The sequence below is a fragment of the Ananas comosus genome, linkage group 1 (assembly GCF_001540865.1).
Source record: "Ananas comosus cultivar F153 linkage group 1, ASM154086v1, whole genome shotgun sequence".
Classification (NCBI taxonomy): domain Eukaryota; kingdom Viridiplantae; phylum Streptophyta; class Magnoliopsida; order Poales; family Bromeliaceae; genus Ananas; species Ananas comosus.
Window position 1 is genome coordinate 23,743,919 of NC_033621.1, and position 22,770 is coordinate 23,766,688.

At 36.5% G+C, this 22,770-nt stretch overlaps 3 protein-coding genes across 8 annotated transcripts; all 3 read left to right on the forward strand.

Annotated features, from left to right (window-relative positions):
- Positions 2,942-11,445, forward strand: LOC109713996 (cyclin-dependent kinase F-3). Of its 5 annotated transcripts, none has more exons than XM_020238386.1 (18): positions 2,942-3,147; positions 4,042-4,459; positions 4,540-4,618; positions 4,978-5,046; positions 5,126-5,215; positions 5,736-5,874; positions 5,953-6,055; positions 6,150-6,202; positions 7,049-7,115; positions 8,576-8,684; positions 8,767-8,832; positions 9,212-9,280; positions 9,355-9,415; positions 9,499-9,603; positions 9,988-10,022; positions 10,161-10,206; positions 10,482-10,532; positions 10,624-10,708. In XM_020238386.1, exons 2-17 carry the CDS (start codon positions 4,452-4,454, stop codon positions 10,493-10,495), a joined length of 1,113 nt encoding a protein of 370 aa, XP_020093975.1. In that variant the 5' UTR covers positions 2,942-3,147; positions 4,042-4,451; the 3' UTR covers positions 10,496-10,532; positions 10,624-10,708. The 5 variants fall into 5 exon arrangements, with proteins under 5 accessions (XP_020093975.1, XP_020093939.1, XP_020093946.1 ...); XM_020238350.1 differs by lacking the exon at positions 10,482-10,532 and adding an exon at positions 11,033-11,445 and having other exon boundaries at positions 2,944-3,147; XM_020238366.1 differs by lacking the exon at positions 10,482-10,532 and adding an exon at positions 11,033-11,445 and having other exon boundaries at positions 2,946-3,066.
- On the forward strand, positions 12,262-14,864 carry LOC109711441 (glycine-rich RNA-binding protein 4, mitochondrial-like). Its single transcript, XM_020234471.1, has 5 exons — positions 12,262-12,442; positions 13,511-13,656; positions 13,738-13,806; positions 14,036-14,142; positions 14,517-14,864. The coding sequence occupies exons 2-5, from the start codon at positions 13,530-13,532 to the stop codon at positions 14,664-14,666; spliced, it is 453 nt and encodes a 150-aa protein (XP_020090060.1). The 5' UTR covers positions 12,262-12,442; positions 13,511-13,529; the 3' UTR covers positions 14,667-14,864.
- On the forward strand, positions 19,237-21,780 carry LOC109711447 (glycine-rich RNA-binding protein 4, mitochondrial-like). Of its 2 annotated transcripts, none has more exons than XM_020234485.1 (5): positions 19,237-19,383; positions 20,432-20,577; positions 20,659-20,727; positions 20,957-21,063; positions 21,434-21,780. In XM_020234485.1, exons 2-5 carry the CDS (start codon positions 20,451-20,453, stop codon positions 21,578-21,580), a joined length of 450 nt encoding a protein of 149 aa, XP_020090074.1. In that variant the 5' UTR covers positions 19,237-19,383; positions 20,432-20,450; the 3' UTR covers positions 21,581-21,780. The 2 variants fall into 2 exon arrangements, with proteins under 2 accessions (XP_020090074.1, XP_020090083.1); XM_020234494.1 differs by having other exon boundaries at positions 19,239-19,383; positions 20,435-20,577.

Here is a 22,770-nt window from a genome sequence, read left to right on the forward strand (position 1 = left end):
CTAAGGCCAATAAAACAAATTCAAACAAGCAACATGTGTAAACAATCCCCAAATAACATCATTTTGTGAGCTGTGCCATTTTGAAGCATTCAAAGTTCAAACAATTGAAACAACCATTCTCCTCTTTCCCTTTCTCTCCCCCCCCCCCATCTTTTGATCTCTCAGCAACAAAAGTGTGCACAAATGGTGCTTGCCTTAGTGAAGCTCTTCTTCTGCGGCTTGACTACACTATCAAACTTCATATCTCTTGTGGCTTTCAAGGGGGGAGCTTATGTCATAGTTCTTTTCCTTCAAATCCTTTGGATCCCCGGCGCGGCCGTAAACTTCTTTTTATCTCAATTCAAGGAGGCCATCATGAAGTTGTTTGAGCTTCTTTTCGCCTCGGTCGGGGAAGGGCTCAAGTCGGCTGCGGGCGAGGGGTCGGTTTTCGCTGAAAAGATCAGCGACGTTTCTTCTAACCTCACCGCGACCGCGATCAACTTGGGGAAGGAGTGGCTGGCTGAGGAATTTGCGAATTTCGCGAAGGAAATCATGAAGGAAGCATGGGAGATGGTTAAAAATATAGGATCTGGTTCTTGGGGTAACTTGAAGGATGGCGCGGAATACATCTTCAAATATATCTTCGAAAATCCACATGATTTCTTTAATTTCTTTTAGATACATGTGTAGTTGTTCTTATGCAAATTTTGGTTGTAAAACATCTTTATTCCCTTGGTGATACTGTACAAAAGTTGATGACATAGATACACTTGTTTAAGTTTGTGACCATTGAATGAAAAGTTCTTCAAATTGATTACATTGTTCTTAATTTCGTGTAGGTTAGATCAGGGTGGTTAACTAATTTGGTAATTTCAAAGAACATAATAAAAGTATTATTTGTAAGTTTTTGTCTACAGTTAACAAGTTTTAATTTTGATATAGATTCGTAACTTTTTAAATAATTTTTTAGACAAGGTGCCATGCAACTCAGATTCATTTTTTTTTTTTTAGAAATGAGCTTACATAGAAATATAAAACAACTAAACTTCGAATTTAGAAAAGAATACCAATTATCAAACTTTTTAGAAAATTTCTAATTCTAACTTTTCAGTGAGGGAATCTAAATATGTTTTATTAGATTTTCAATTTTTTGTTTTCATTTTAATTGACTTGCCATTGTAAGTATTATCTTTATGAGTGTGGCTATGATGCTTGTAAAAGTACCAAACATTTTGTGCTTGTAACTTTTTTACCGTTATTATCTCTCAAAAAAAAAAAACTTTTTTACCGTTAGATTTGTTTCTTAGATCATTTTCACTCGTTAGATTATGCTTTTCAACCAACCACCTATTCAATCCTAGAAGGCCACTCTCATTCTAATCACACATCTTTCAATCTAATGGGTGAAAACCTACCTACACCAATAATTTGATATTTATAAAATATAGAAACTTAATTCATATTTTTATAATATTTGTTCATAAGTACTTTTCATATATATCATGGTTATACACTGACGCGGTTACGAGTGGAGGAGCCTACACCGGCGCACAACCGTGACCACATCACCGTTAAACAAAACGGTGCCGTTACTGTTTTATACATATTTACAAGAATGCCCTCCTATTATCTTATCCACATGGACCACATGGTCCACATCCCCAATTACTCCTAACCACCCCAGCTATTAAAGTGGGGTTTCACGTCATTTAAGTATTNAGGCGCCGGTCCGCCTTTTTTTTTCGGCGAGAAAAAAAAAAAAAAACGACAGAAACGAAGAGGAGAGAGAAAGAGGAAAGAGAAAAAGTAATAAGGGTATTTTGGTCAGTTTGCTGAAAAAGCGGACCGAATCTGCAAAAACGAAAAAGGTGACCCGGTTTTGCAAAAGCCCAAAATAAGTGGATTTTTTATGCAAAAAGGCCTATTATTTATGGAAAGTGTGATTTTTTTTTTATGCCAATTGTTGAAATCGATATTTATGCTGATATCGATTATGTAATTCAAGATCTAAATTCGAATAAAATAATATAAAGAAAAAATATTGGAGAGGGAAGAAAAAAACTAAACTAATACTTTATTAATAAAAAGCAAGACGAAACCCATATAGCCATGTCTGCTATGACTTATTCATCTAATTAATTTATTCTGAACTATATATATATCTATCAAATCATAACAGGTTATAAATTCAACTTTTATTTCGAATAATTATAAATTATACTCTAATTATATAAATTTTTAAATATAATCAATATATATTTTGGATATACTTTATTTTTAACTAAATTCTATCGAGGGCAAATTTTATCTAATATGTTCGTTTATATGTCGTTTCGAAGTAGGACCCCATATTTTTTCTATTGAAATTTCTTCAACTGTAATTTCTTTCTTCATGCTGTACCGCAATACCTAATGAAGCTAATAAATTATTTTAATTTAATTAAGTTGAAATTACTTAAATAAAAAAATCAATAATTTAGGGTACTAATTAGGAAAAAACTTTAAATACTATCCATATAGTTTCGCACTTTTTAATTTTAGTATTCTATAGTTTAAAGTGCATTCTTTTTTTATTATTCTCTATATTAATTTTTTTCGTTAAATTAGTGATAAAATTAAAACTAAAAAGTATTAAAATAAATATTCGATAAACTTAGGTGTGGTATCTGAAATTTTTTGTATATAATTTAACAAAATATTAATGAAGGAACTGAGAAAATAAAAATATAAAATCACATAGTACTAAAATTATACACTAAAATAAAAAAAAATAACGAAACTTACAGTGGTGGTATTTGAAGTTAACCATATTAATTAAAAACTTAAAGTTGAGGTGTCAATTTCAAAAAAATTGTATAATTGAGTGGGATCTCAATGCAAATGTATAATTGTGGGATCTCAATGCAATTTTACCCCTTTCTCCCTTTTTTTAATCTGTATTGGATAGAACAGCACCCCACCTCTTTTCTCTCTCTACCCCTCTCTCCCTCTCTCTCTCTCTCTCTCTCTCTCTCTACGATCGAAGAAATTTCTATTTCCCCTTCTCGAAGAGATCGTTCTCCAATCGCAATAATCACTTCAACAATGGTGGTTTCTATTCTCTCTTCCAATCTAATAGCGCTCACACGCTGTTTTTGATGTAGGATTTATATGTGATCAGAGAAAGGGGTATGTATTTGTTCGATTCCTCTCGGATAAGGCATAATAGATCATTATTTGCGCTTTTAACTTAGTTTTCTAGGCTAAAAGTCTTTCGTTTACAATACATTTTTGCTCGATTAAGATAGATTGTGGAATTTTGGGGAAAAAATGGAAATTTTCCTCTTTTTTTTTGGTGGAAGCTAATCAATCAATTGGGCGACATACTCCTTTTCTGTTAGTTTTGATCAACGAAGTGATGTGATTAATGAATCTAAGTTAATGTTGTTGGTGTTTAGCCCCTTTTTGTGTGTTTATTTTATGGAATAGTATTTCCATTTGATCATAAATAGATAAGACTTTTTCTTTTTCCTCAATTTTCTACATTTCTACTTACTTGCCGAGATTGTTTTACGTTTTTTTGTCAATTTTTATTGTTTTTATGATTCAGAATTATTTATAATACATCAGCACTAAGGTCGAGCACGTTTTATTTGGATGTCATTAGTCTTTTTTTTTTGTCTTTATTTTTCCTTTTTTGGCCTTTATCTGTGTAATTGAGTTGAAGGGCAATCATTTGGTGGATGAATTGATCTTTTCAGGCTAATTGCTGAGTCGGCTTAACCTGATTGGTTTAAGATGATCATGCCAAAGAAAGGAGTTGTGTTTCATTAGCATCAAAACTTTGGAGTTATTTCAAAATCTCAGAATTTTATTGAAATTAATTTATGAATTAGATCTGTTTAGAACCCATTGTGTAGTTGCATCTATATTTTCGTGTAGTTGCCCCTATATTTTCCTATGATCTGTTGCTTTCCTCATTATCCTATGCCTTTTTTCCATTATTTTCATACATAGAAGTGCAAGGTTTAATTAGCTAAACATCAGGAGTGAATGCTTATATTTCCTTTTCTTTGTTTGCAGATATTTTTTAGCTTCTATGGGATCAGGAAGAAGCCTTTTAGTAAAATACCACTACTATGAAGTAGTTTGGTGTGTGGTGTTTAAACCAGTTTAACTTTTTATTAGGTCAAACGGGATACGAGGATGCTATTAATTCATCATATATGTTACAGATGATAACTTTTGGTTTTTAATCAAATCTCTCTGAAGCTTCCTTAAGCATGTCGATTACATGCTCGGTGATGCTAGATCACTCGTATCATGAGACTGGAATGTTCTCGGATTCTCTGCTGTTAACAATATACAATTTTAGTAAACCCTGCAAGGAGGTTACCATGGGGCATGGCAAAGTTGGTATAAAATCTCGCATTTGGAGTTTATTTGGAGTTTAGTGGGACCATGGTAATTGTGTTCTGGTAAAAATTTCAACGATGGATAGGTAAGCAGTGTTTATTATATTATCATACTACTTTGCTTGCTAGTATTTACCTTGCTATATGTTACCTAATGTTGTTCTAGGTATGGAGTTATAAAGGAGATAGGTGATGGAACTTGTGGAAGTGTTTATAAGGCACTTAACCTAGAAACAAACGACATTGTAAGTAAACGTCTTTTCTGATGAAAGATAGGGTTCCAATTATCTGGCATTTAGATCATCACTTGCTTTATGTCTGAAAATCATGTTAAATACTGAAAATTAACGTGCATTCATTTGATTCTGATTTTACTGTTTTATCGCCTTTGAGGATCAATTTATTGCTATATTATTGAATTTACTGCTCATACCTTCGAAAATGTGTAGTTTATATTCTTTCTTAAACTCGTTTTGTCATGGTTGCTGCAATGATGCGTATTGCTTGATTCTATGTATGATAGGCAAGAGCTCTTCTGATAAAACTGTAGCTGACTGATACTCTGGTCATTACCAGTAGTTGATTTTATTTATATACATTTCAGGTTGCTGTCAAGAAAATGAAGAGAAAATTCTACTATTGGGAAGAGTGCTTGAATCTACGTGAAGTTAAAGTTCGTATCTTTCTACTATTGTTAGAGCATTTGTTTCATTGCTTATTCATGCTAAAAAAGAAATGTACTCTTTCTGCAGTCCCTTCGTAAACTGAACCACCCAAATATTATCAAATTGAAGGAGATAGTTAGAGAGAATCACGAGTTGTTCTTCATTTTTGAGTATATGGTAAGTATTTAAATGTTCTTACCTGTTTATTTCATTCTTGCACATGGAAGTTAATTTAAGTTTCTTGGAAACAACTGAACAAAAACAGAGTTGGTAGATTATAGTGTTTAATCTACATTACATTTAAGATTCCTAGGGGGAAATAATCTCTTTTTAGCGAACAATCCTTGTAATCCTTCAAGCCTATCTGCTTATTTTTCACTTTAGTCCTAAATGTGTGATCTTTGGCAGATCAAATGTACCTGATACCTCTTTTATCAACTATATCATTTTGTCAGAAACCAACTCTATAATTTGTAGCATGGCATTGTTGGTCCTATTTATCATTTGTTAAATTCGAGCTGTTATCTTTATGCACTATTTGCTGAATTCATTATTAGCAACACAACGCATTTCTTCTAAGAATTAATAAATGATTGCAGTGTATCATATTCGTTTAGCACTTAGGACATAATTTATTGCATTTTCTTTCATCTTACTTTACGTCCTATACTTTAATAACTTTTGGACATTTCTTCAGGAACATAATCTGTATCAATTAATGAGAGACCGGCAAACTGCACTTTCTGAAGAGGAGATACGGAACTTTATGTCTCAAGTACTGCAAGGCCTTGCTTATATGCACAGAAATGGATATTTTCATCGTGACCTAAAACCTGGTAGCTACGCAGACCTGTTGAGTTTTCATAAGATGTCTTGTAAGAAAATTTTTGTGAAAGTTTTCTATTATGTTTCAGAAAATTTGTTGGTGACAAATAAGACAATCAAAATTGCGGATTTTGGACTTGCGAGAGAATTGGTGTCTAAACCTCCTTATACTGATTATGTTTCAACAAGATGGTGAGTCACTCCAGCTGATATACTAATTTTATCTATCTCAAAAATATTTACAGGATTTGAATATCTAACTAGTTGTCTGATGTCATATGAAAAGGTATAGAGCTCCTGAGGTCTTGCTGCAATCTCCATCGTACACCCCTGCAATTGGTAGCTATTTTTTTTATTCCTCAAGAATCATTACATGTTATTTGTTTGTTGATATTTGATCAAAACTATCTGTCTTTGACTAAACTTGGTAAATTGTAAGCTGATCATAAGAAGCATAAGAAGAATAACAAGTTAATGTATTTTTGGAATCTTACAGCACCTAACAACTATCATGACCTTTGTGAACTATGCTATACAGTAGAATATCTGGCCTTTCTTTCAGTCAGATAGCTTGAAAAGTATAATTGTAAAAGGACCTTATCCTCTATTGCCATCATTCCTCTTTTTTTAATTTAAGAAAATGCATCCTATTTAACAATGAACTGTTGTAACCATCATTGTCCATCTTTTGGTAGAACATATTATTCCTCGTTCTAACTTTCATTATATGCTTGCTCATCGACAACACTTCGTATTTATCTAATGTACGAATGATAAGACGTAGATTTAAAGTAAATTAGAGATAGACTAATGAACTTTTGAATTATCGTTATCTAATTCATTAGGGATAGACTAAAACTAAATTACTGTGGCAAGAGATGATATAAACTCAGGTTATTAATTTAAAATGTATTGCTAACTAGAACACTTGCAAGGATGTACCAATCTGCACCTAAACTAATGTCAGTAGGATTCTAATTTACCCTGTCTATCCTACTTGTATTGTTGATTGCCATAATATTTATTTTAAGAGCTAATTCTTTGTAATTCGCTTAAGAGTCTTGTTACTTGTGGAATTCTTGTAACGCAGCTCGCATTCCATAGGTGTCTTACAAAAGATCGTGTGTTGTGTTTTGATGATATATTTTCTATGTGGCAATAACTAATGGAAGGAAGCTTTTTCAGACATGTGGGCCATCGGTGCAATTTTAGCTGAGCTATTCACACTGTCTCCGCTTTTTCCTGGTGAAAGGTTAACACTAATTCTTAAAACCTCTCAATTCAAAGTACAAGCTTTCTGTATGAGGCTATGAGCGGCTAGATATACTTAGTAATTCTTTTATTATTCTATTGTTGGTTACACTGTACTAAAAGCTTAAAAGCATCTTCATCTCTAATATGTTGAAGCCATTTGTTCAGAACTACGAGTTTGAATTTCCCACTTGCTATTCTCCTTACCAGAATAAATTTATTAGGATTTAGCACGCAACGATGTGTTAGTTAGGACTTAGCATCCCTTTATGGGAATTAAATGGCACGAGAAAGGGCAAGGGACTCTGATTGAGAGTCCCACCTACTATCATAATTCTTGGACACTAAATAGTAGGCTGAGGGAATAAATGTGGGACTTTACTGAAAATCTTTAGTGCCAGACTACCAGCTGTAATGAGTAATTAGGCATGAATCATAGCCAGCTCAATTAGAAACTTCAACTGGATTTATTTGCTTCTCACTTATTATTTCTAGAGCTCATTTGATAAACCTGTTGTTTGAACTATATTACCTTTTCATGTGGTTGGTCCCCACAAGTAACTCTAATTGTAATTGAAGAAAACAGCATTTGCAGTATGTGTTCTGATGCTTGCATCACTAAGTAGTTCTATTCTTAAGATGCTAATTTAACAGATCTTTTGTTTTGATGGTTCTGTAATAACTAATAACTGGTGAAAGCTGTGCATCAGTTTCATTATTAGATTTAGGGCTTGTTTGGTTCATCCATTTTGGGTATGGAATGGGAATCGGTTTGATCAAATCCGGTTAATTTTGTTTGGTTCGCATGAATCGGTTTGAGATTCCTATTCCGGACTGGAATGGGAATGGCCCATTAGCCTTCAACTTGATTCCGGTCTTCTAGCCCGGATTGAGATTTCATTCCGGAAGCTCACTAAGTTCTCGAAGCCCATGTGACCATCTCACCCTCCTTTTCTTCACCCTTTTCTCATCAAAAAAAAAAAAAAACATATTCTCTCTCAAAACCCTAATCCTAACCCACATCAATAAAAGTTCTTAAAAATAAATTTGATATTTTTTTTGAAAAACTTATTAGAGAATAGTATTATATTTTTCATAAATTTTAAATAATATAAATTTATATTTGAGAGTAAAATTAGTATTATAGTATCCTATAATTTTTTTAGTTTATACGAACCAAACAATAAAATGTGAATAACTCATTCCAATTCCCAATCCATAAATAAACCAAACGTCTTGGGGGAGTGGGCCATTCCAATTACCATTCCAATCCATTCCCATTCCATTATCCATTCCAATTCCACCTTTAAACCAAACAAGCCCTTATAGTACTATAGTTGGAGATGGCTTCTATATAGTTGGAGATGGCTTTCATTTGTTATCTAACTCGTAGTTGATAAGTTTTTACTCAACTTAGATTGTTAACATATTTTTTGTTTTTTTTTTCAAATTTTATAACAGCGAAACAGATCAACTGTACAAAATATGTGCTGTTCTTGGGAACCCAGATAGCATTATTTGGCCAGAAGGGATGGAACTTTCCTGCTTGATGAACTTTCGGTTCTTTCAGGTGGAATAATTCACAATTATGAATTATAAACTATTCATCATTATTTATAATTATAACTGTGACTTTTTTCCCTCCTTGAAAGATTCCACCAGCCAATCTATCAGAAATTATTCCTAATGCTAGCCTGGAAGCTATTGACCTGATCCAGGTATTTTCACTGATATGCACCTTTTTGGTGAAAATATACAACCTTACCTGAACTATACGCATTCTGAACCAGGTAATTAAACTATTAAAATTTTGATGTTACTACCTGATATTTAATTATTTTTTACTATAGTAAATACTGTTAAGTTTCTATCAAAACTTGATGTCTAAGTAACAGAATATTCTGTTAAAAAGGTTAAATATACTGTTAAGTAAAAAGGTTAAAACTTAAAAGATTTGGTAGTTAAATCTATAAAGTTAAGGTACCCATTTTAAACTGTCCTATAGTTCAGGTAAGGACTATCCTTTTACGTTGTTTTATCTTTGCGATACAATACCTGTTGATTGGGGTTATTGTGTTTTTTTGATGATTTCCATAGCAACTCTGTTCCTGGGACCCCCAAAGGAGGCCAACAGCGGAGCAGTCACTACAACATCCCTTTTTCCATGTAATTATTTGCATATTAATTTGCTTTTTTTTTCTATTTTATTAGAGATAAGTCTCAAATAGTCAACTGTTCAGGTTGGAGCATGGGTTCCATATCCTCTCAAGGATCCTTTTCACCCAACAACTAGTCAAACTGGTAAGGTTTTGATCACCATCGGTATTCCTGGATTATTTCTTTTAACCTATATAACAGACTAACAATGCACCTGTGCTCGATAGGAACAAATCCAAGTCTTGAATTGAATTTATGGGATTTTGGTGCTGAACCAGATCAATGCTTTCTTGGTTTGACTCTTGCTATCAGGCCTAGTGTCCCTGATATGGGTATTTTATTCTCCCCTTTTTCTCTTTCTATTGTTAATGAGTATATTTCTCATCTGTAAATTTAATCCAAAGGTTGAGTAAGGATTAACAGCTTGTTAAATAAATTACAGCTGCAGCTTGTTAAATAAATTACAGCTGCATACATTAAAGTAGCGATGTTTGTAAAGCTTTACATTGTCAAATGGTGATCCATATGGCTTCAAGCGTACAATTTACAACTAGTGTTAATGCCTACTTATCACATCGAAGTAAACCTTAATCTGTTTTCTTGACAGAAGTTTATAAAATGCTGAGGCATTGTAGATTCTCACACGTTCTGCTTTGTGCAAAATTTTGCTTCAGCTAGTTTGTCCACTTGTTAACTCTTGTTCTTTTTATCTGCAGGTGTTGGTAACCATGTCTCACAACATCCAACAGAGGTGAGTTGGTTCTGGGATGCATTTGATGACATGCATGACCCCTGCCGGAAAAAAAAGAGATATTTGTGTAGTCCTCAGAACATATTAATTTTCTGTTCTAATAATATCCTTTGAGGCAACAATTTTTTCAATGTGCAGGAAATTTTATTCTGCTCAAGATATCAGGAGAACTCTACGCAATCAGGTAATTTCAGATTTGTAGTTTTTGTTAAATTTGTTTCTCAAAATTTTTATGTATGTAACATATTGGACCATGGGGCTGTGGAATACCATATGAGGCAGTATAGCTTTTTCTATGATGGCTCCAGTAAAAACTATTGGACTGATTTTGCTAGCCCAAACTGATTATTTGTTTCATGCTATGCATTTCCTATTTTACGTTCTTTAAACTGCTTTATTAACAGTTTGTCATTCAATATTAGTTCTACTAAACCTAGAAGTATAAACTTCTTTTGTCAGGAAGGACCTTCTAGCACTGATTTAAATGAGAAAACAACTATTTCGCAATCTGTTAGTCATTTAGAGAGATGTCTCTTGTTATGAATATGCCTTAAAAAAGTATCAAGGAACAGTTCTCAAGTCATATCTCTTTGGTTTTCAGTTTTCTGGCCCCTAATATCGTCAGATCATAATACGAATGATGCGCCGCCCATGTCATCATGTTTGCCAGCTTGCATGATCAGCAGGTAAACTTTTTTATTTAATGCTTAGCCCGTGCTTTGCATTGTTTGTATTTTGAAGTGTTTGCTTTTCATTAACTTGTACGCGGTCAGAAGGCACCTAATAATGAACTTCTTCAGTTTTGCTTTTTGTCGATCACTTTGCAAATTCATCTTTTCCATTGGAAAAGGAAACAAAGAAAGTTGCTATTTTCTTTGTATCGAACAATAAACAAGTGCCTTTAATCGTGTAGAACTTAGAGGAAAAGCAACAAGTGAAAACGTAAACAATACCAAGTGTGCTTATAGTTTCTGTGTTTCCATTTATGTGATTATATTTTTCTTTTTCAGCCAAGCTTCCCTACCAACTCTAGGGTTAGCTGCCTCTTCGTCATTCGCTTTCTCCTCCCTGCAACCTAATTCGTTAGAGAACCATTCGTTCGGACCGCTCGTGACAATGTCCTCGCCAATCCGGCCAGTCAATTTCTTCGAGTAAATACATTTATTTTTAAATTTCATTACCCCCCACTTCCCCTCAATTTTCTTTGCAATTTGACTTCTCACACTTGAGACTGTCAAATAAGCAGCAGGTTATTTGCATAAAAAAAAAAAGAAAAATGTAAATTGTCTTTCTATTTTTCTTCATGGAGAACAAGTCCACAGAGAGTGAAATAAGTGAATTTTGTGTACATATTACTCGAACAGAATTTTCCGATCGGAAATATCATGTTGATTGATTAATGACAACAGAAGTTCATTGTGAATCTTATGGTGTGCACTGTTCTAAGTTATTTATGTTCATGCACTTTTAAATGCAGCTTAATGTAACCAAATATCTATTGTACTTGAAACTTATAGAAGCCTATTAATGATTTTCTTTTGTTCATTACTGGTAATGAACATTGTCATTGTGCTTTACTAGTTGGTAGAGCAATTTACTTTATTTTGTTTTCCCTTTTTGTTTTTTTAGTTATTTATTTGCTTGGGAGTTGAGATTGTAAGCAACACAAGTACTATTTACAACGCCCATTTCTCATATTTAATCATCTTGAATCATACTTTCCAACTTATTAGTGAATAAAAATAGCCGAATATTTGAACGCTTTCACTATTGCATTGTGTTCCAGCCCAGATTCTAAGAGCCAGATGTTTTTTTTTTTTTCCTTTTTTTGGGTGGTTTGTTGTTGTAAATTGTAATGGGTAGGTTATCGCGCATGCAACCTTGTGAAATATATTTGCGTGCATAGTAAATATCTGGTAAACTATTTAGATAATAATACAAATGATAAATAATAAAGGAAAAACTTATATTGGATTTTAAGTTGTGAGCTCAGCACATACTATAGCATCATGTTCACCAATTAGTTATTAACTCGATTCTATGTGGGACCCACTCGTCAGCCCCAAGAAGACACAGTGAAGGAGTGAAAATTGGAGTCTGAGGGTAATTCCGTAATTTCGCTGGTACCGGCGGTGACCCACCCACAACTGCTATAAAAATATTAAAATAATTTGAAATAAGTTATTTTTTAAAAAAAATGGCCCCTCGAGATATTTTCCTGCTGAGTCAGCATCATTTGTGGTTTGGCTTCTAAACCCTAGCCGCCTGTTTCCCAATTCCCATTCTCTCTCTTTCTCAAACCCTACAAAAAACCCTAGCCTCCGCGCCCCCTTTCTCTCTCTGAAACCCCACAACAAAAACCCTAATCACCACTCCTCTCTCTCTCTCTCTCTCTCTCTCTCTCTCTGAGGTGTCGAAATGTAAGATCTCTAACGCCTTTTTCTTTTAATAATGTCTATAATAAAATAATAATAATAAGCTGTTTCGATTTTATTCACCAATGGTGAAAGATTAAATGGTTTCTTGGTGTTTTTTTAATATATATATTTGTTTTTCATTGTCTTTTCGACGATTTCATTATGTTCTGTGATATTTTACTCTCTGGTGTTAGATTCATTTGTAAACGGAACAATTTTGATGCTTTGTTTACTATCTTCGTTTCTTTTACGGTGCCTTTTGTAGTTGTTGAGTATTAGTGCAATTTTTACCCAATAAATCTAACTACAGATGATTCAGTCTGTGTTTGGGGGAGGGAAAGAGGCTCACGATTACATCATATAAAGTAGTTTGATAGAGTTGAGGTTTGAATAGATCCTTATGGGAGTTTAGTGGCTGGATTTTTGTCTAATTTCTTGAACACAAACTGTTATCCTCATCGCTAAATGCCTGAATTAAATTAAAGTTTTCTGGGTTTAAATTTGTGAAATTGCCCTTTGTTTGCTGTTATTGAAGAATTTTACTTAACAATTTGTGGTTTGCAGATGCGTAGGTTTATAAGCTGCAGTATGAGGTTTTATATCAAGCTTGTAGTGGAATAAGATTAAGCAGAGATTAGATATCAAGAATGTCTTGTCTATGGGCTTTGTTACAAGTAGGCTATCATTGGGCTTTCAAAATTCAAGTAATCAAAGATCGAGCTTTTGTGTTGTCTTGTTGATCGTAATATAGCTTTACTTATGTTGTTGCTATCTACATGAGTTTGGTAAGCAGTAGAATGTTGAGTACTTGAGATTGATGAATAGATGGTGGTCCTGTTTGTCATAATTTTTGAATCTCTGTTTGTTATGATTCCTTTATTCCAAGTCTTGTGGGAACAAATTAGCTTGTGTACCTTTTAATATGCTTGGAGTGGTTCTATTTTATGTGACAAGCCAATTGTTTGTGGATCTATGTTCTCTTTGTTGTCATTTAAAGGCGAACAAAACATAGTTACTTTGGTAATATTTTCGGTGTGATGATTAAACAACTTGTGATATGCTATTTTTCAGCAGAATTAAACCATTTTAGATGGCATTTTGTAACAAGATCGGCAGCCTGATTAGGCAGGGGGCTTTGATGAATAACGGACCAGTTCCGGCAATGCATCTGCTTAATTCCATACGCTATATGTCATCGACAAAACTTTTCATTGGAGGTAAGATGTGTTTCTTGCCCTAGCTTCAAAGATAGGTCCCTTTAAAAGTGGAATATTTAGCACCTTTCTTTGTTTTATCAGGTCTTTCCTATGGCACTGATGACCAATCACTTAAAGAGGCATTCAACTGCTTTGGAACTGTCACTGAAGGTTGGTAATCAGCACTCTGCAATTCTTTGCACATACAAACTTTTAAGAAAATAACTTGCGTATCAGAATTTTGTATGTAGAACATATTACCATTTATATCTCATACGAATGGATAATCTTTGTTGTTTTAAATTTTTTTGTATTTGCTATCTTTTAGAAGCGTAAATGGATGTATAAAATATATACATGCCATATGCTCATTTGTTCTGAACAATTTGTTATCATCCAGCGCGGGTTATAACCGACAGAGACACTGGAAGGTCAAGGGGGTTCGGATTCATAAACTTCGACAGTGATGAAGATGCCAAAACAGCCATGTCTAGCATGGATGGCCAGGTTTGACCTTTTTTTTTATCTCCACCTCCTGAAAGTCTTATCTTTTATTGTTATTCCAGTAATTACCTACTTTGGGTTATTAAATGTGGGCCTGCGTTGCAAGAAGTGGCTCCCTCTCTTTAACCTTTGCATTCCCTAGCAATCTTACCCTTTTCCATAAATTCCTTGGTTAATATGGATCGGAAGTGCCCACATGGTGGTTATACTAGAGAGTTTGCCGCAGTTTTTTTTTTTTTTTGGTTGATTTCGCTGATACAAACTTTTCCTTGTATAGCTGGACATCGGTTGCAATTATCCTAATTACAGAATTATGTCGTTATGGTGAGTTTTGTTGCATCATATTGAGAGGTTTGGTTGTCATTTTTTGTTTGCAGGAATTGCATGGCCGGAACATCCGCGTAAGCTTTGCTAATGACAAACCCAGTGGTGGGTTTCGTAGTGGTTATGGTGGTGCTGGTGGTGGTGGCGGCGGCAGCGGTAGTTTTGGTGGTGGTGGTCGATACTCAGGCCAAGGTGACTTTTGAGGAGACTCGTGCGCCAGAGATTTTTATATTACCTGTCAATTTCTATTGGGATGCTGCTTGACTTTTTCCTTTTTTTTTTTGTTTCGCTGTTTTCTTTGAGTATGCCAAGTATAATGTTTTCTATGGAATTGTTAAAACTGTTTGTGGACCCCAAACTGATAACATCTAAGTAATTTATTATGGTGAGTTAACCTCTTATCTGTGTGCTAATGAGGTATTGTGGGATGATTATTTCCATTTGCGCTTCATTCGCTTTTCCCTTTTGTGATTTTATTGTACATAATCAGTATAACGGTGTGAACCAAAAATTCTGTGTCTGAATGAACAAAAGTGATCTACAAATCTACAGCATTTATGTAGTGTGCTGTTGGTTGAATTTCGGATCAGTTATTGTGGGGGGCCTTATTACAAAGTCTCTGGCAGTCTCAGGACCTTCAGTAGAGTGTTGCTGTGACCAGCGTCCGCTGTCACCAGGCCCGGTAGATTGGTGGGCCGTTTGAAGGGCCATTCGTTTGGTGGGCCGTTTGTGGTAAAGGCCTAATAGCTTGTAGGCCACTAGGTTGGAGTGTTTGTTGGCCCAATGGTTTGATGGGCTGTTTGTGGGGCCTATCGTTTGATGGGCCATTGCAGGCCCAATCGTTTGGCGGGCAGTCTGTAGGCCCAATAATTCGCGTCGGCTGTTGGTGGCCCAATAGTTGCATGGACCGTTAGTCGGCCCAGTTGTTAGGTGGGCTGCTGTTAGGCCCATTAGATTGGTCGGCCGTTTCGAGGCCCTTAGTTCAATTTAATGGCCGTTTTTAGGCCCATTTGTTCGGAGGGCCCCTGGTAGGCCCAATAATTTATTGGGCCGTATGGTTAGTACTTAGGTAGGCCGGTATTATTAGATGGCACTTTTTAGGGCTACTATTTTGGTAGGCCGTTATATGCCCGTAGTTTGATGGGCCACTATTAGGCCTATTAATTCGGTGGGTCCGTTATTACGCCCAATAGTGCGGTGGGCCGTTAGTAGGCCCAATTAGTTGTTCGGCCGTTGGTAGGGCCAACATTTTGTTGCTTGTAGGCCCAATAGTTGCATAGGCCATTATTACGGTCCAAAATTGAGGTGGGCCGTTAGTAGCCCAATATTTCGCTGGGCCTTTAGTAGGCCCAATAGTTCGTTGGGCCGTTAAGAGACCCAAGGCCTATAGTTGAAAGGGCGGAAAATATTTTAATCCGACTGTTTGTGGGCCGAATTTTGCAGATAGGCCCAAACTTTTGTAGAGCGTTGTTGCATCGGACTAAAACAACAAATTTTCATTGAATTTCTTTGCTTATCCTGACATTTTATACATAGAAAAAGAGCTCGATCCCGAGATAAATTGGCTAAAAACACCACACCTGGCGACCATGTTACATCACAGATCTACTACACATTTCAAGAATTCTTGTGTCAAACCAATAAAACACATCCAATTGTTACAAAGGGAGTGCGCGGGCCTTCCCTATCAAAATAAAATTAAAATGTAGTAAAGCTTTGCGCACGCTCGGTAACCAAAGTTTGACCATCATAATCTCTATAGTTTTCCACTCTGTCGGTGAGGACAACTTCAGCTGCACTCATTTTTGCTTTTGAGTCATGGATGACTGCAACAACATACACGGGAGCCTTTTGTCTGCAAAAAGAGAATCCTCGCTTGCTATTTGTTTAAATGCCTATTTCCGATGCTTCCTTTTCACTTCAGCTCTTTGCCGCTTTTCTTCTTCCCACTCTCTTTCATGTATTCTATAGTATTGATAGGTCAAGGAAATAAGCTCTAAAATATAATATATGCACAAAAAAAAAATTTAAAGAAAAACGGAGATAGCACATACTNTTTTTTTTTTTTTTCCTTTTTTGGGGGTGGTTTGTTGTTGTAATGGGTAAGTTGTCGCGCATGCAACCTTGTGAAATATATTTGCGTGCATAGTAAATATCTGGTAAACTATTTAGATAATAATACAAATGATAAATAATAAAGGAAAAACTAATATTGGATTTAAGTTGTGAGCTCACCACATACTATAGTACCATGTTCACCAAATAGTTATTAAATGTGGGACCCACTTGTCAGCCCCAAGACACAGTGAAGGAGTGAAAATTGGAGTCTGAGGGTAATTCCGTAATTTCGCTCGTGCCAGGCTGTGAGCCTGTGACCCACCCACAACTGCTATAAAAATATTAAAATAATTTGAAATAAGTTATTTTTTGGCCTTTTTGCATAAAAAATCAACTTATTTTGGGCTTTTGTAAAATCGGGTCACCTTTTTCGTTTTTGCAGATTTGGTCCGCTTTTTCAGCAAACTGACCAAAATACCCTTATTACTTTTTCTCTTTCCTCTTTCTCTCTCCTCTTCTTTTCTGTCGTTGACTTTTTTTCCCGAAAAAAAAAGGACGTTCGCTTTTCTTCTACCGTCGCTCCGTCACATCCTTCCATTCACCGCGCCTCTCTACCTCTCTCTCCACACTGCGACCCCACTTCTCCTCCTCGCCACGTCGGACCAGCCACTCCGTGCCGCCGGACGGCGCGCCGGCACGCGGCGTGTGGATGGAGAGAAGACAATAGAGCGAAGAAGAATGAACAGGGGAGCGAAGCGCACGCGCGCAGGAGCGGGAGGCGAAGCGAACCGGCCGGCACCAGCGGAGGCCGTGTTCTTCTTGTCACGTGGCCTTCTCCGCCGGAGAAGCCGCGCCAGCGCTTGCTCTCCCACGCTACGTCGGAGACGCCGCTGTCTGCCGCGGCACGCGATCGTCGTGCAGCGACCGGCCGAACGTCGAAAGGTCGAACTGTTTTTATTTAAATGCCTCTTTAACAAATAGTTATGCTTCTCTATGTGTTGAATGTTTTTCTTGTTGCACTGTTTTCTCTTTAAAGAGGAGAAAACAGTGCCACAGAGGAGAACATATAAATATCTTTTAAATGGGTGCAGGTAGATACATGGATGCAGTTTTTTTGCTGGTGCCATTTCTCTTGGTTATATGTTTTTTTTTAAACTACAATCTTAAGAATATTTATACTGCCTTCTCCTCTTGTTGCACGGTCTCTCTTGTTGTCAATGTTTCTCCTCTAGAGGTCAAACAGTTGCAACAAGAGGGAGAACAGTGCAACAGAGGAGAGCAGTATTAAATATCTCTTAATGGGTGAGTTAGATAAGGTCGTCAGTTTTTTCTTGTTGCACCATTTCTCCTATTGTTTATACTAGTTTTTATTTTAATAAATCTTTATGAGATATTTATAATGTTCTCTCTTGTTGCACTGTTTCTATCTTTATAAGGGAGAACAGGTCAACAAGAGGAGAAGCAGAGTATAAATATCTTCTTAAATGGGTGCAGTTTAAGATAATGGGCTACAATTTTTTTTCTTGTGCACCTATTTCTCCTTTGTTACATGTTTTTTATTTTAAATACATATCTTTAAAGATGATTTATACTGCTTCTCTCTTGTTGCACTGCTTTCTCCTCTTAAAGAGGTTAACAGTTGCAAAGAGGAAAGGAACAGTTGCAACATTATGAGAGCGATAATATATCTCTTAAATAGGTGGCCAGTTAAGATAAAAATAGTGTAACAGAGAGAATGGTGCAAAATGAGAGAGAAGAAGATAACGTGCCAAGAGAATAAACAGTACAACTTTTATTTAAGAGTGTCTTTATCTTAGTGGGTGAGTTTATATCTGAAATGAGTGCAATACGAAGAGAACAGTTATATTTTCAAGGTTAATTTTGTTTAAAAAGTGTAATTTTATCTTAAGCTCAGTTTACATCTTAGTAGTGCTTGTAATTTCTTTTGTAGTTACGATACATTTCTCTTCTCATTTTTTTAATTAAGATTTTTTTATCTTTATTTTTTCTGGTGTTTTTTTTTTTATTTTTGATCACCTCTTGTACATAGCCACATGGCGTGAACGCCGCTAAAGACCCGAAATCCAGGTTACAGCGCGAGATTCTCCACCGGGTGCAGGCGCGCCAGGTGTCGCTAAGAATGCATTCGTGTCAGAGCAGCAGAGAGTGAGGGAGAGAAGAGAGATGAAGAAGGGCAGAGAGCGAGAGATGCGCGGTCGTCGGGGAAACTATGAGCGGGATGTCAGAGAAGAAAAGAAAAGAAAAATGCAAAAAAAAAAAAAGTCACAGCCCGGCCTTGGAGGGATCGGAGGCGAGAAAGGTGGGGGCGCCGGCGGCGACGCCGCTCTGTCTTCGCCGCTCTCTGGGAAGAGAAAGAAAAAAAAGAACGAGAGAAAAAAGAGAAAAGAAAAGGTATAAGGGCACCTCCGCTCCGTCTTCGCCGCTCTCTGGGAAGAAAAAGAAAAAAGAACGAGAGAAAAAAAAGAGGAGAGAGAAAGAGGAAAGAGAAAAATGTATAAGGGTATTTTGGTCAGTTTGCTGAAAAAGCGGACCAAATCTGCAAAAACCAAAAAAATGGCCCGATTTTGCAAAAGCCCAAAATAAGTGGATTTTTTATGCAAATTGGCCTTATTTTTTTAAAAAAATGGCCCTTCGAGATATTTTCGTGCTGAGTCAGCATCATTTGTGGTTTGGCTAAACCCTAGCCGCCTCTCCCCCTTCTTTCTCTCTCTCTCTCTCTCAAACCCTACAAAAAACCCTAGTCTCCGCGCCCCCTTTCTCTCTCTCTCAAACCCCACAACAAAAACCCTAATCACCACTCCTATCTCTCTCTCTCTCTCTCTCTCTCCGAGGTGTCGAAATGTAAGATCTCTAACGCCTTTTTCTTCTAATAATGTCTATAATAATAATAATAATAATAATAATCTGTTTCGATTTTGTTCTCCAATGGTGAAAGGTCAAATGGTTTCTTGGTGTTTTTTTAATATATATTTGTTTTTCCTTGTCTTTTCGACGATTTCATTATGTGCTGTGATATTTTACTCTGGTGTTAGATTCATTTGTAAACGGATGCTTTGTTTACTATCTTCGTCTCTTTTACGGTGCCTTTTGTAGTTGTTGGGTATTCGTGCAATTTTTACCCAATAAATCTAACTACAGATGATTTAGTCTGTGTTTGAGGGAGGGAAAAAGGCTCACGATTACATCATATTAAGTAGTTTGATAGAGTTGAGGTTTGAATAGATCCCTATGGGAGTTTAGTAGCTGGATTTTTGTCTAATTTCTTGAACACAAACTGTTATTCTCATCGCTAAATGCCTGAATTAAATTAAAGTTTTCTGGGTTTAAATTTGTGAAAATGCCTTTTTTTTTTTGCCGTTTTTGAAGAATTTTACTTAACAATTTGTGGTTTGTGGATGCGTAAGTTTATAAGCTGCAGTATGAGGTTTTATATCAAGCTTATTATGCAGAGATTAGATATCAAGAATGTCTTGTCTATGGGCTTTGTTACAAGTAGGCTATCATTGGGCTTTCAAAATTCAATTAATCAAAGATCGAGCTTTTGTGTTGTCTTGTTGATCGTAATATAGCTTTACTTATGTTGTTGCTATCTACATGAGTTTGGTAAGCAGTAGAATGTTGAGTACTTGAGATTGATGAATAGATGGTGGTCCTGCTTGTCATAATTTTTGAATCTCTGTTTGTTATGATTCCTTTATTACAAGTCTTGTGGGAACAAATTAGCTTGTGTACCTTTTAATATGCTTGGAGTGGTTCTATTTTATGTGACAAGCCAATTGTTTGTGGATCTATGTTCTCTTTGTTGTCATTTAAAGGCGAACAAAACATAGTTACTTTGGTAATATTTTCGGTGTGATGATTAAACAACTTGTGAAATGCTATTTTTCAGCAGAATTAAACCATTTTAGATGGCATTTTGTAACAAGATCGGCAGCCTGATTAGGCAGGGGGCTTTGATGAATAACGGACCAGTTCCGGCAATGCATCTGCTTAATTCCATGCGCTATATGTCATCGACAAAACTTTTCATTGGAGGTAAGATGTGTTTCTTGCCCTAGCTTCAAAGATAGGTCCCTTTAAAAGTGGAATATTTAGCACCTTTCTTCGTTTTATCAGGTCTTTCCTATGGCACTGATGACCAATCACTTAAAGAGGCATTCAACTGCTTTGGAACTGTCACTGAAGGTTAGTAATCAGCACTCTGCAATTCTTTGCACATACAAACTTTTAAGAAATTAACTTGCGTATCAGAATTTTGTATGTAGAACATATTACCATTTATATCTCATATGAATGGATAATCTTTGTTGTTTTAAATTTTTTTGTATTTGCTATCTTTTAGAAGCATAAATGGATGTATAAAATATATCCATGCCATATGCTCATTTGTTCTGAACAATTTGTTATCATCCAGCGCGGGTTATAACCGACAGAGACACTGGAAGGTCAAGGGGGTTCGGATTCATAAACTTCGACAGTGATGAAGATGCCAAAACAGCCATGTCTAGCATGGATGGCCAGGTTTGACCTTTTTTTTATCTCCACCTCCCGAAAGTCTTATCTTTTATTGTTATTCCAGTAATTACCTACTTTGGGTTATTAAATGTGGGCCTGCATTGCAAGAAGTGGCTCCCTCTCTTAAACCTTTGCATTCCCTAGCAATCTTACCCTTTTCCATAAATTCCTTGGTTAATATGGATCGAAAGTGCCCACATGGTGGTTATGCTAAAGAGTTTGCCGCAGTTTTCTGTTTTTTTTGGTTGATTTCGCTGATACAAACTTTTCCTTGTATAGCTGGACGTTGATTGCAATTATCCTAATTACAGAATTATGATGTTATGGTGAGTTTTGTTGCATATTGAGTGGTTTGGTTGTCATTTTTTGTTTGCAGGAATTGCATGGCCGGAATATCCGCGTAAGCTTTGCTAATGACAAACCCAGTGGTGGGTTTCGTAGTGGTTATGGTGGTGGTGGTGGTGGCGGCAGCGGTAGTTTTGGTGGTGGTGGTGGTCGATACTCAGGCCAAGGTGACTTTTGAGGAGACTCGTGCGCCAGAGATTTTTATATTACCTGTCAATTTCTATTGGGATGCTGCTTGACTTTTTCCTTTTTTTTTTTGTTTCGCTGTTTTCTTTGAGTATGCCAAGTATAATATTTTATATGGAATTGTTAAAACTGTTTGTGGACCCCAAACTGATAACGTCTAAGTAATTTATTATGGTGAGTTAACCTCTTATCTGTGTGCTAATGAGGTATTGTGGGATGATTATTTCATTTGCGCTTCATTCGCTGTTCGCTTTTGTGATTTTATTGTACATAATCAGTTTAACGGTGTGAACCAAAAATTCTGTGTCTGAATGAACAAAAGTGATCTACAAATCTACAGCACTTATGTAGTGTGCTGTTGGTTGAATTTCGGATCAGTTATTGTGGGGGCCTTATTACAAAGGCAGGCTCTGGCAGTCTCAGGACCTTCAGTAGACTGTTGCTGTGACCAGCGTCCGCTGTCACCAGGCCCGGTAGATTGGTGGGCCGTTTGAAGGGCCATTCGTTTGGTGGGCCGTTTGTGGCAAAGGCCTAATAGCTTGTAGGCCACTAGGTTGGAGTGTTTGTTGCCCCAATGGTTTGATGGGCTGTTTGTGGGGCCTATCGTTTGATGGGCCATTGCAGGCCTAATCGTTAGGCGGGTTGCGTCGGCCGTTGGTGGCCCAATAGTTGCATGGACCGTTAGTCGGCCCAGTTGTTAGGTGGGCTGCTGTTAGGCCCATTCGATTGGCCGGCCGTTGCGAGGCCCTTAGTTAAATGGCCCGTTTTAGGCCCATTACATTAGTGGGCCGTTAGTAGGCCCATTTGTTCGGAGGGCCACGGTAGGCCCAATAGTTTATTGGGCCGTATGGCCTAGTTCTTAGGTAGGCCGGTATTATTAGATGGGACTTTTTAGGGCCACTATTTAGGTAGGCCGTTATATGCCCGTAGTTTGATGGGCCACTATTAGGCCCATTAATTCGGTGGGTCCGTTATTACGCCCAATAGTGCGGTGGGCCGTTAGTAGGCCCAATTATTTGTTCGGCCGTTCGTAGGCCCAACATTTTGTTGCTTGTAGGCCCAATAGTTACAAGCCGTTATTACGGTCCAAAATTGAGGTGGGCCGTTAGTTAGCCTAATATTTCGTTGGGCCTTTAGTAGGCCCAATAGTTCGTTAGGCCGTTAAGAGACCCAAGGCCTATA

Bases quoted from the DNA above. Each gene is read 5' to 3' on its own strand.
- LOC109713996 (XM_020238357.1), top strand. The intron at 4,619-4,977 runs GTAAGTAAACGT...TATACATTTCAG, and splicing joins ACCTAGAAACAAACGACATT to GTTGCTGTCAAGAAAATGAA. The intron at 10,709-11,032 runs GTAAACTTTTTT...TTTCTTTTTCAG, and splicing joins CCAGCTTGCATGATCAGCAG to CCAAGCTTCCCTACCAACTC.
- LOC109711441 (XM_020234471.1), top strand. From the start codon at position 13,530: ATGGCATTTTGTAACAAGATCGGCAGCCTGATTAGGCAGGGGGCTTTG. The intron at 13,657-13,737 runs GTAAGATGTGTT...TTGTTTTATCAG, and splicing joins GACAAAACTTTTCATTGGAG to GTCTTTCCTATGGCACTGAT. The intron at 14,143-14,516 runs GTTTGACCTTTT...TTTTGTTTGCAG, and splicing joins TGTCTAGCATGGATGGCCAG to GAATTGCATGGCCGGAACAT.
- LOC109711447 (XM_020234485.1), top strand. From the start codon at position 20,451: ATGGCATTTTGTAACAAGATCGGCAGCCTGATTAGGCAGGGGGCTTTG. The intron at 20,578-20,658 runs GTAAGATGTGTT...TCGTTTTATCAG, and splicing joins GACAAAACTTTTCATTGGAG to GTCTTTCCTATGGCACTGAT. The intron at 21,064-21,433 runs GTTTGACCTTTT...TTTTGTTTGCAG, and splicing joins TGTCTAGCATGGATGGCCAG to GAATTGCATGGCCGGAATAT.